Source organism: Crotalus tigris, unplaced genomic scaffold (genome assembly GCF_016545835.1).
Source record: "Crotalus tigris isolate CLP2741 ecotype Arizona unplaced genomic scaffold, ASM1654583v1 scf7180000017555.296843, whole genome shotgun sequence".
NCBI classification, from domain to species: domain Eukaryota; kingdom Metazoa; phylum Chordata; class Lepidosauria; order Squamata; family Viperidae; genus Crotalus; species Crotalus tigris.
In genome coordinates, this window is record NW_024096471.1 from 146,879 (window position 1) to 159,999 (window position 13,121).

At 34.5% G+C, this 13,121-nt stretch overlaps 1 protein-coding gene across 7 annotated transcripts in view; it reads right to left on the reverse strand.

Moving 5' to 3' along the window:
• EXOC2 (exocyst complex component 2) overlaps positions 1 to 13,121 on the reverse strand; it is an 84,033-nt gene that overhangs the window by 18,559 nt on the left and 52,353 nt on the right. For all 7 annotated transcript variants that reach the window (XM_039347174.1, XM_039347179.1, XM_039347186.1 and 4 more), the window contains 9 exons: positions 12,453 to 12,521; positions 11,367 to 11,524; positions 9,037 to 9,158; positions 8,047 to 8,108; positions 7,630 to 7,710; positions 5,521 to 5,580; positions 3,524 to 3,585; positions 2,838 to 2,904; positions 755 to 871 (listed from right to left, as the gene is read on the reverse strand). In XM_039347174.1, coding sequence (XP_039203108.1) covers positions 755 to 871; positions 2,838 to 2,904; positions 3,524 to 3,585; positions 5,521 to 5,580; positions 7,630 to 7,710; positions 8,047 to 8,108; positions 9,037 to 9,158; positions 11,367 to 11,524; positions 12,453 to 12,521 — 798 coding nt within the window. The remainder of the gene's footprint in view (positions 1 to 754; positions 872 to 2,837; positions 2,905 to 3,523; positions 3,586 to 5,520; positions 5,581 to 7,629; positions 7,711 to 8,046; positions 8,109 to 9,036; positions 9,159 to 11,366; positions 11,525 to 12,452; positions 12,522 to 13,121) is intronic.

Below are 13,121 nucleotides of genomic sequence, written 5' to 3' on the forward strand. Positions count from 1 at the left end.
CCTGTCAGTACAAGTAGCCCTCAACTTACAACCATCATTTAGCGACTGTTCAAAGTTATAGTGGCAATGAAAACACCGACTTACGACTGATCCTGGCATCCCCATAATCACATGATCAAATTTTGGGCGCTTGGCACTCAGCATGTATTTGCTATGGTTTCAGTGTCTCAGGGTCATGTGATTGCCATCTGCAATCTTTCCAGGTGGCTTCTGAGAAGCAAAGTCAGTGGAGGAAGTCAGATTTGCTTAGTCGCTGTGTGATTCAGTTAACAATTGCAGTGACTCACTTAACAATAGTGGCAAAAAAGGTTGTAAAATTAGGATTAACTCACTTAACAACTGCCTTGCTTAGTAGCAGAAATTTTGGTCCCAGCTCTGGTCATAAATTGAGGACTACCTGTACGGCAATTTAAAAAAAAATGAGAACATTCTAAAATGGCTTAATTTTTTTTATAAGTTATTCTAATCTTATCAACTTACTTCATCTGAATATGTGTAGTCAGAATTTTTTTTACGACCCTTTAATCCCTTTGTTTTGGGGTGGAGTCGGGGTGACTGAGTGGAACTGATTGTTTACTGGCCAGATGCCCTTCCTGACGCCTACGTAGAGTTCACAGCAGGGATTTTGTCTTTGCGCTCTGATAGAGAAACATCTGCCACTGCCTAGGATTAAACTCTCAACCTTCTGAGTGGGAGGCGAGCGTCTGTATGTCTAGGCCACCATGCTGCTCATCTGTAGTCAGAAAATACTTACTTGAATAATTTTTTCCACTCCTTGGAAACCATGCTTCTCAAAATGTTCGGCTAGATTGATGAATGTGTGACGTTCCAAATAGCAGCAGTTACTGAGGACAATTAAAAGCCTCCGTTCCTAAATTTAAAAAAAGGATCCAATGAAGGGGAGTTCTTTAAGAAGAAAATGCACATACCAAATACTTTGCCTTGGTGGTACAAGGCAAATGCTAACCATTTAAAAGTTTAAATAGTTCTTAAAATAGAACCTTTTATCATCTTTATTAATTTTATTATATGTCCAGCGAAACCAGAACCTTTGACACATGAAATATTCACAACAAAGCATACAGCATCACTGAACTGATGTAAAAAAATAATTCTTCCAAAAGGCACCAGTTACTTAAGGTGCATCATTCTTCTTGTACAGAAACATAACAGGAATAATTTATTAAATATGTTTTGAGATTTGAAACATCAAATATGAATGCACACCTGTTTAGCGATCAAATGAAGAAAACAGTGAGAATGGCAATGCAATCTGGACATCTTCCAGTGAGTACTTTATATAACATCTTCTTTAGGAAGTGCTAGCTTCCTAATGTTTCCTGTTTCCGGTTAAGAAACCAGTTGTTGTTTTTATTTTGGAATTTCCCACCCCCCACACTTTCTTGCATAGCTCTTTTAGTTCAGAAATATTCTTAACTCTTTTTGTATGCAGCACATACTTGATATATTCCCAGATTTTCAGCAATATTCTAACATAGGGGTTTTGAAAGCCATTTCAAAACAATATTTCTTTCCTACCAGTACTTCATGATTAATTTTAAAGTATGCTTTGGACTATTGTCTTAGTGAAATATCTAACCTTTCAACTTTGGTTTCTTCACTGAGTAGTGAATACTATCATGTACAACAAGTTGATGTTTACAGTCTATTCTTCTTTCCAGCCTCACAATATTTCTTGCGCTCCTCCAAGACAGAACTATTCTAATGCTATTCTACTGCAGTCTTTTCTTCAAATGCTTCACATTCCTCCCACCCCCAAATTTTGTGCGGTTGTGGCCATGGTTGAACAGTTCAATTTTTGTTTCATTAGTCCAAAGAACTATATTCCTAAATGTTTCAGGCTTAATGACTTTTTCTGAGGGGGAAGGCATAGTTTATATATTTTATTTTGGGATGATTTCGGAGAAAAGATTAGATCATGGTTGCATATGTAATGCTTTAGTGTGGACCTATAGATAATTACTCTAGTGTCAGCTAAACTTTTCAGCAGGTTGTTTCCAGTGATTCATGGCTTCTGTTTTGCAGATCTGACTGGTTTTGTGACAGTTTTTGCAGAGATTTTTCTTGATCTTCCATATTTTCCACTGCAGAAAGCGTTTTGATTTTTGCAGCTTTCTCCTACTTTTACATGTGGTTTATTTTCATTTTCAAATATGTGGCTTAGAAGAGCCAAAGTAGACAGAAGAACAATCGCAATCGGAGTGGGAAAGAAGATAGCAGTATTTGTTCACCAGGCAAAATATCTTTTATCTGGCTTGCTAATCTTAATGAAATCAATTATTTTTTTTTACCATTTTCAACTTTTGAAAATAGCAGAACTAATTAACTGCAAATTTCTGCATCTGCTGTATTTATTTATTTTTCTTTTAATTCAACAAATGATAGGATATGAATAGTCAGTATGGATTCAAATGTGCAGGAAGATGTCATTTAACTTTCTATCATAAAGAGGTTGTATCAGCTTCTGTTCTTTTAGGGACTGATGAAACAGAAACAACTTAATCAGAGATGCCTAAATTTTGAGTATAACTATATATGTAAATTAATTAATTGATGTGATAAACTAATTTAAGTGCAAGCTTTTAACTAAAGCAGAATCTGAATTCTTGGCTAGCCAACCACAGATTTCTATTATATTATGGTTTGCAAAACATGCTCTGCTAGTAATATTTCTATATTTTAAAGAAATAAAATTAGTACAATACAGTATATAATAGAATATACTTCTAAGTGAATTGTAACATATTGTTACAATTTTTGGTTTATTTTAATAATTTATTTTAATTTTTGGTTCAATGAACAGCAATAATACTTACTACAGATAAACTGAAATCTTCATGGATGCTTCCAAATAAATCTGAAGATGAAATGTCACCTGGAAGACTAAGGGATTTTGCAAATAGTCAGTGATTAACCCATCTTGGTATTAGGGTAAACCTGCCTTATAAAAGTACATTTGTTTCCTAATGACCCTAATGAGTTTAACTGACATTAAATACATAGACTGAAGCTCTTATTTTCCATGCTAATTTTTTTAAAAGATGCCTGAAATTAATGTAGGGGTCATTTCTCCTTTGTACAGGACCCCTATCGAAGAACATGAATTCACTGGAGTTGGGCAGAAAATACATTTAAATATATAGTTATATAATTAAAAAATGGAAATTACAGTTTATGATTTGTCAAGCCTTTTTTAAAGAATTAGCTTTCCAAATTTCTGGAAACAAAAACCATAAGCTAATAATGTAGATGGAGTATGTATCATACCATACTAAACATGATCTGGTCAGTTTATGATTCAATGTGACATGTGTAAGTTGTTAAATTGTTTAGCTGTGTCAAATAAATGACAAAAATTGCTTGTAGAATCTCTAAAATTAGTGATCTATGAATAAAGTGTTCCTATTAATCATTTCAAGGTGAAATATGACTGAAAACTGGAAGTTTGTCAAATTCTAGAATTTTACTGTCAAAAAACTCATCACCAAATTATTTCACTTACTGGGTAGTATCTATATCACTGTCAGGCTTTGTACTCAGTTGCTCCAGGCAATCAATGAATACCTGCAAAAGAAATAAAAATCAATATATTCGATACCATCACTTATTATAAGTAGTGCTAACCAAGATAAGGAATGTATCGGTAAGTAATAGTTTCTTTTCCAATCTTTTCACCTCTACAGAGTATTTTCCATTTCATTCAAGCAGTTTAATTTTAGCTGACCTTTATTGTCTTATATTTGTTTTTAATTCTTCCTCTTATTCTTGTTAAACTGAATAAAATAAACCGTTACGGCTTTAAAGGTTTCATCAATCCAGAAGCAAAGTGGAGATTTTATTGTCACTACACCTCAAAACAACATAATGATTTTCATTGCTTTTCTATACAAATGCGGGGGTGGTGGGGTGTCCCAAAGGAAATGGGAACAAATGATGGAAACATGTATTCCCTAATTTATTTATTTTTTTCCTAAGGCAAACTGCGTGATATTTAATAGCTATAGCCATGGTGGTGCAGTGGTTAGAATGTAGTACTACAGGCTACTTCTGCTGACTGCTGGCTGCCTGCAATTTAGCAGTTCGATTCTAACCGGCTCAAGGTTGACTCAGCCTTCCTTCTGAGGTCGGTAAAATGAGTACCCAGATTGTTGGGGGCAATATGCTGACTCTGTAAACTGCTTAGAGAGGGCTGTAAAGCACAGTGAAGCGGTATATAAGTCTAAGTGCTATTGCTACTTATTTCTTCGGTTCAGTTCACCAATTCTTCATCTATATTTAAATGGATTTCATCTAACCCGGCCCTCAAAGCAGAAGCAGGCATGGAAAACAGAAAAATGGCAGTGCATAATTAGCCGGAGATATCAGATCACTTTCTCTTTCTCGTCCCAATATTTCTTTTGTATGTCTCTAAATCTCAAATACAAATGTTAGCCATCATGATTTCTGTAAATACAATATTTTCTTCTCTCCACTTTGGTTCTATGCCTTAAAAAAAACAACAACAACCACCCTGCAGTATTTTGGATTTGAAAGCAGAAAGATGCTTTGGTGTCTGTAGTTCCTTAAAGCATCTGCTTTTTTTCTTGGAATTGCAGAAAGGTGCAGAGACATTCATGTCTCTGCATGCTGTGAGGAAAATTTTTGCACTGCATTTCAAACATTGCATAGATCTAACTTTCAGGAGGCTTCCACAAGCACAATGATTTTTTTAAAGACGCTACAACTGTTAATTGATAACATACTTGTAATCAGCCTTATGTGTAGCCTGCATCTGTATAACTAAAATAATTTCTCCTTCCATCTTCCCCTTTACGCCAATTTAAAACCTATATTAGTCTAGGCACAATGCATCTGATACAGTGAGCAGTAGCTCATGAAATCTTATGTCTTTTAAGAAAACATTTTTAGTTGGAAAAGATGCTACTACACTCTGCTATTTTTTGTTGACTAATCCATGTACTCTACTTAGTAAAAAACAGAATTACTTCACTATTGTTTTCTTTTGTCTAGGCATGCCAAGATCAGCTAGATGCTGTTTACATAGCTAACAAAAATTAGATCATCTCCTTGGATCTGTTCTCACCTATATGGCAACTTCATGCATTTTTTAAAAAAACAACAACCTCGAAATGCTTTCTTTTCTCGTTTCAGAAGTTTGGTTCTAGATAACTGTATTGTTATCTACAGTTCTAGATAATTGTATTGTTATCTATAGCTAAAAGTTTAATTCAGGTCCCACAATATATGGAAGAAGTACAAAAATAGCAGAGTGCATGTTGAGAAAGAACTCAGAAAAATTTGATTTGGAGCTGTATTAAAAAAGGGGGGGGGGTTGATATTTTGACTTACCGTAAAATAACTCCTCAGTTATTCTGTTCAGTACTAACTTGTTCATACTTAAGTTCAGTACTAGTGGCACAAGAAATAGATGACATTTATGAACAATAACTTCTCAAGCACACGTACTGCAACTGACCCTTCTCTTAAGTCATACATTACCTGCATGATATTAATGCTCAGATGGCACACATCTTGCCGTATTTTTGTCTGCTGAAAAACCTAAAGAAGAAAAATTATTGGAACAAGTGAGTAAAATGGCTTCACATGAACAAGCCAAGCATTTCCTCTGCATTTGTCATGCTCTTAACTAACAACTTGCAGCCACACAATGCACTCTAAACAGGGACTAAAAGAAGCAATAACCAGAAGATTCAATTTCTTACATTATCTTTCAACTATTCTGCCACAGAGGGAGGTCTGATCTTATGAATGCTTTATAAGACATTGATTATTGGAAGCCAAATGCATAGAGCTGCAGATAGTCAATGAATATATTTATGTTAATTCTTCTCCAGATAAATCAACTAAGGATGACAAAAGCTAGTTTTCTCTTCAAGTTGTAGTAAAAGAGAACATACAGGAACCTGAGAGCTTTGATTGTATACTGAAATTACTACTGTGGCTTGATCTACTTTCTGTAACAGTTACCTAATTTTTTTTTTATTTCTCATTTTGAAATAGTCTTCGAATCAAATACTGAACAGGTTATCAGCTTAATAGTTCTAAGCTGATAGTTTTAAAACTCCCTTTTGCAAAGAAGGTAAATGTTTACTGAATGTTTAATTATTTAACATGATATGAGAAGACTATACCAAGTTTCACCTCCAAAATGTATCTTTAAATTCTGCTTTTTGCATTTCACACGGTTAAAAATAGAGCTTAGATGTTATACTGATCTAGCAAGTCCAATGAACATAACTTCACAATTTTATGAAATTATTTACATTCATAGACAATTTTCATGGTTTGGGTGTTGGTATCTTTCTCTCTAAATATATAATGCATACCATGCACACAAAAAGTTATCTTTGTGGCATAACTCATACAAACTGCATCTTTTTAGTTTACTACTGCATTTCTGAGAATATTTGAATATTTTTGTGATTTACTGAGTTTTGCCTAATGCAGTGCTGTCCTAGTATTTGGTTATTTTTTTCTTTCAAAAATAACTAATGCTTTATATGATTTAGCTATTACTGAATTTAATGACTTAAGAACAAAGACCGATAACTGAAAGAAGAGGAATTTCTTTTACTTATAACTGAGCAAATGACAACTGAGGCAGTGGTGGATACAGCCGGTTTGCACCACTTCGACAAACTGGTAGTTAATTTTTTGTTGCCCAAGCCCAGAATGGACTTCCAGAAGTGGCATCCACACAGAGAACCAGTTGTTCACATATCTGAATCCCACACTGAACTGAGGGTTCAAATTAAGTATACAGAAGAGTTAACAATGTAACAATCTAAAAACAATTCATGTTTTTAAATGGGAATTAATCTTATAATAAGACAACAATCACCTTAGAATCTGCAGAGTATATTATGGACTTTTATATAAAAATGCTGTTGTAAATTGAGTTATCAGTCATAAAACAATAATCCGTCAGAAAGCAAACTGTAAACACTACACTTCTAATTTGTGTATTTTTCTTAATAGGAAGCAAGTAATTCTAAACAGAGCCCTTAAGAGAATCATTACTATATCAAAGGACTATTATCAGTCATTCTGATTCTGAACTCAAGCAAGAACTCGATCATTAATTTTTTTAATTAAAGTTTCAGATATTATTTTTATGAATTATTCTCTCTCGATATGTATACAAGATGCCTAATCTTGTTATTGCAGTTAATATTGTATTTTCATATCACCAATAATTATACTCACTTCTCATTTAGCAACCAAGTTCCACTCCAATGACCAGGTTGTTAAGCAAAATGGTTGCTTAGTGAACACATAACTGAGAGCAAGAGACACTGTGAAGATCACTAGTTGCTGCCCTCTTATTTTGATAAAAGTTCTTTCACACAGTTAGGCCAGCAGTACTCTCACTGTGGTGTGTGTTGTCATGTACACAAAACTGGGTCATAAATGAGTGCATTTATTTCTGAATGGTTGCTAACTGTGGTAGTCATTAAACAAGAAATTGTTGTATAGCATTGATAACCACTTCCATTTATTTGAAAATTGGCAGGAGACTAATTTATTACTTTAATGGAAAGAGATTTGAATGATTATTAAATAGAACAAAAGAGATGTATTACTTACACTAGTCTCCCCAGGTTTACAGTCCAAGACTCCTTTAAGTGACTGGATAGAGTGTATAACACATTGTTCAAACTGCGATGGCTAAAAGGAGAAAGAGGACAAAGTAAATTACTTATAAAATCACTTATTACTTATAATTTTAATGAGAAAAATGAGAAAAAAAATAGCCTATAAAGGTGAATGGGGATTTGACTCCACATTTTCTCAGTCTCACTATGACATTCTAGCTCTTTGCTCCTGTGAAGTCCCCCAATTCCTTCAGATGTGGTTTCTCTGAGGTTACAGCTTCTAGTACTGCCATTAGATTGGTCTTCTTAAATAGATAGTTTTTTTCATATTCAATTTCCAGACATACCAATCCAAATTTAACATTATACCATACAATAACAACATTTGAAAAAAAAATAATTTACCCACCAAACTGGTTAAACTTTCATTATCAACAATCCAATCTTCCTTCTCAGCTAATTTTTTCACATCTGTAAAAAAACCCCAATGATGTCAAAACTGTTATCCTCAGTATAGCATATACCTACACTACAAACTGAAATGAACTCATTTGAGAATGTTGTCAATGTTACATTAAAAAATAATGGCAACAGCTTTTATACATTAAGCTTACTGCAAGCAAAGCAAGAAAATATTGGATTCAAATCAATCTATATTGAAAAGATTGCACGTTAATTGTTATAATATTTTAGTTATGTTCACTGCTTGAGTTATATATAAAAAGGCAGAATAAAAATATAATAATAATAATGTAAATGTATGTTGTTCATTGTATTTGAAAATGTTTTAAAGAGGCAAAATAATTATTGAAATGAATCATTTCCATATTCTACATATTCTTTAATTAAAAACTATAGAACAAAATTATCAGTAAGGTAAATTCAGAGGAACAGAGAGTTCTCGCTTATTGACTACTCATTCAATGACTTTTCAAAGTTGCAATGGTGCCAAATGAGATTTAAAGCTAGTCCTCAAACTTGGAACAGTTGCAATGTGTCCCCACAGTAATATGAACACGATTCATGTGCTTGGCAATTGGTATGCAATTGTACGAGCTGCAAGGCATCACCCTTTGCAACTTTCATAGCCGGCTTCCCACAAGCAAAGTCAACAGGGAAGTTGGCAGGAAGTTGCAGGTTGCAGTCACATGACACCGCACTTAACAACGGTGGGGTCCACGTAACAACTTCAACTGGAACTGACGTTGTAAGCTGGGCAGTCACATGATGTTTTACTTTACAACCCACTTTACTCTTAGTGATGGAGATGATGGTCCCAAATACGATCAGTAAGCAAGGACTATCTGTTCATGAAAATAAAATCACAATTGAGAATTTTTTTTAAAAAAAACAGTAAGAGATCATCATTGATAAAGAATTTTTTTTAAAAAATTACAACCTTCAGCTGTATGTTGCAATGTAATCATTATAGAATGGGTTCTCAGGTCAAAAATGAGATCCTGGATGATTTGAAGCATATCGTTTGGTATTTCAAGAGCAGTAAGAGATTCATAGCTAAGCCTGGAATGCCAAAGAAAAGAAAGTAATTTATAATAAGCCTACTTGTTTATTATGAGATTCAGATGTCAAAGTATTCAGATGTCCTCACAGGGGGTCCGTATATGTGTGTGAATAGTAAAAAAAAAAAATCTTAGTACTTCCTCCAGTGGAGCTCTTTCTTTCAGCAATGCCATATGCCTAGAAAAAGTCCTAATGATATTTAATACAATTGTAACTCAAAAAAAAAAAAAAAGGATACAAGAACAGCAGCAGCGTTAAGTGAAATCCAGGTCTGAAAATGGCCACTTTCTTTATGACATGTTCTATGATAAAACAGTATGGTATCATTATTTTGCCAGCAAGCTAAGACGGTGCCAGTAAATTTCACCCTCAGACTCTAGAGATATTCATTCCTTTTCCTCCTATGAGTGCATATTATGATTTAGTTTCAAGTAATTTAGTAGTGAAAACACTAATGTTTTGAGTGCACAAACTTTTGCTTTCTACCATAGCTGCACGACAGCACTAAAAGCCAACTTTTGCTGAGAGCAGGATGGACTTTACTTTTGAGTAGTTCCCAAGTTTTCATAATTTTTATCATGTTTATGGATTGGCTACCTTTACCATTTAGTCTTGAGTAGATGTTGACAGACTGCAATTCTTAAACTCTGTTTTTAGTATTTCCTTGTCTCAAGCATGAGGAATAGTGAGAACTTTGGGAGGAAATGCTGGAATACGGGAATTTAAAGTTGACAGTAGTCAATGTATAGTCTGGACTCAACAAAGCATATTTTAACAAAAATAAAGTAATACTAAGTAAGATAACATGGCAACAAAAGCTAATGGAAATAGGAATTTTAGATGCATTAAAAATATAGTCAGAAGTAATCCCAATGAGAAATTTAAAGAAAGCAGAAGCAATCAACAGATTACATTAAATGTTATGAAAATAACACGTAATGAGGGAGGAAAGGGAGTAGGTACATACAAACTATAATTTGAATGGTAGCAACCATATGTTCAAATAAAAGGAAGAGAGAAAAAGAAATAGCACATCAGCTGCAAAGCAAATATGGAAATCAGGTAATACAAAGAAATATGTGACTAATTTGACTTATTTTCTATATATTATTTTTCAGAAATCCCACTGAAAAGTACTGGAAGATTGGTACCAAAGACACCTGCAGAATTTAATAGATTTGTTAGAATGATAAAATGAGCATTATGATCTTATGGCACAAACAGATGAACGGCTCCAACCTCGGGCCGCCGAACAGCTGAGTCCTCCGGGAGGCAACGTGAGGCCCTGAGAGATATGGCAAAGTCGCAGGGAGGTGGGAAGGAAAAGAAGATGGAAGAGAATGAGGCTGCAACAGAGAGAGCGGTGTCTCGGTTCCTAAGACCATTGGAAATATGTGTTTTCCGATGGTCTTAGGCGACCCCTATGAAAGGGTCGTTCGACCCCCAAAAGGGTCGCAACCCACAGGTTGAGAACCGCTGGCCTAGAACATCTTTTGTTTTTAGTGTAACCCTTATGACTAGATCACTATCAGAACTCGCTCTCACTCTGCCTAAACAATATAGCTCCATATATTATATAATGGTCAGTTCCAACTTGGAGCATTGTGTTCAGTTCTTAGCACTGCATGAAAAATTCAGAGGAACTGGAACAGATGCATTTGATCAGTGGTTTGAAAACTAAATCACACGAGAGAAGACTGAAGGAATTAGTTATGTTTAACCTTGAAATGAGAAGGCTGAGGATGGGATATACAAGAACTTTTCAAGTATCTGAAGTGATATCACACAGAAGATATTATCTTCTATTATCTCAGAATGTAGAAAATGACGTAATGGTTTGAAGTTAAAAGGAGTGATATTTTGACTGAACATTAGGAAACCAATCTAATAGTAAGAGCAGTTTGATAATAAAATGAATTACCAAGGGAGATGGCAATGTTATCTTCAATTGATGGATTCAAGAGGGTTGTCAGAAGATTTAATTTTGATTCCAGCATTGAACAGGGGATTGGACACAATTGCCTAATTGTCTTTTTTTCCAATTCTGTGATTCTGTGACTAATTTTTGTTGGTACTTTGTCTCAATCAGACCTGTAGTTTCATAAACTCCTAATTATTTGGGCCATACAGAATATTCAAAACTAGTTCAGAATAGAGGGGACTTGCTGAAAGAAATCAAAACCGATATTGATTTAAGATGAAACCAACCTAACAGTTTGAATGACATGGGGTAACCACTGACTAGAAAGCTCAGGTTTCATGTCCCAGCCACCATATTCTTTTAGTTCATTTTCTTCAAGGCTGAATGGAAGCAAAGCACCACGTATCAGTTTCACCTGAGATTGCATCACTTGCTGAATCATCATCTAGGACAGAAAAAGGAAAAACATGTTAACCCAATGATAGTAGTACATAAACCACTGTATATTGAAACAAGGGAACATTCTCTTTGATAAATCAGTTCATTAAGCACTACCAGCACTGAAGGGAAGGTAGCAGCAATTTGAGTAACTGAATGTGTGGAAGATAGGTTTTTTTTATTAGCCAATCTAATATTAGTCAATTATTAAATGTCCCATTACCACAGAAGACGTTTTGGCTGATAGATCAGCCTTGCTAACTTTGCATTCTAATCAGCAAACTGCCAGCAGCCAGGAAGTGAAACAGATAGGATTTATATCAGCAAAGGTAACAAAAAAATACGCATAATAAGGTTTCAGGAACCAATGAGGTCAAAGTACAAATTAGGTCTAGGGAACAAGACAAGGGCTCTAACAGCTGGACAGGGGCTCATATTACATGAAGACATATCCAGCATTGTGTTATGTCCCATTAACCAGAGTGGTATTGCAGGTTTCAAGCCTATGTCATAAAGCTCAGTACAGATTCCCTATATATCTGGGAACAATAGGGTTTCCTAAGTAGGTTGTCACTACAAACAGCCTTCACTCTATAGTCTCAATGTTTCTCTGCCTATCAGCCTACTAAATCTTTACCTGCTTTCATCACTCAATGAATACAAAGGTTGTTTGGGGAAATCCTGGCTGGAATCTGATTTGTAAGTATCCAAACAGCAAAGGGCAGTTTTTCTTCACTTTCTTCTGCTGGGTCCTGGATCCTGGCCTCATCAATTCCCCCCAGGCTTTTCCTTATCCTTTGAGGTTAAGCCCTACAGGGCCATTGCGTTCAAATGCACAGTTAATATATTAACACACAAAGCTCACTTCTGGTTTTAAAATATTTAAAATCATTTCTGATTTCAAAAACCATCTAAATGGATGCCTACTCATTTACCTTGAAATCATTTTGCCTCTGTCTGGCATTCTTCTTTGATCTTTCCATTTGGCCAGATTTTTCAGCAGTCTTATGAAAGAAAAAGAGATGCCAATCTTACCACATTAGTATTATCAGGAACACATGAACTATTCTATGTAGTACATACAGAAGGGTCTAATTATTACAAGGATATTGCAGCAAGTGGAAGAGAGTCTTTAAAACTGGACTAATGTTCTAACATGCTTTAATAAATTAACAGAGAACATTAGCAATTCTCTGTTAGCAGTTTTTAATAACAAAACAATTTTCCTATGTTATACTACTAAAATGAGTTTGCTAGTATATCATATTCAAGTATACTCAATAAATTTGAAGTAATTTAAAAATATTGTTTAGTATACAGTATAATCATCCTTGCAGCCTACCAAAGAACTAAATATAGTTTGCCTACTAAGAATGAACCAAAGCATATCCTATTCCATTTAGAAATGTTTAGCTGAGCAAAGGAATCCCTATCTATTCATTTTGAATATATAAAAATTCTCTATTTTGATTAATTCCTGATTGTGTTACATAAGCTAGATACCTTGGTCATTAATTATGGGAATCAAAAGAGAATGGGACTGGTTAATTGAAGTTCTTATTTTTTAAAAAATTTGGAGATTAGATCTGTTTCCTTTCAGATCT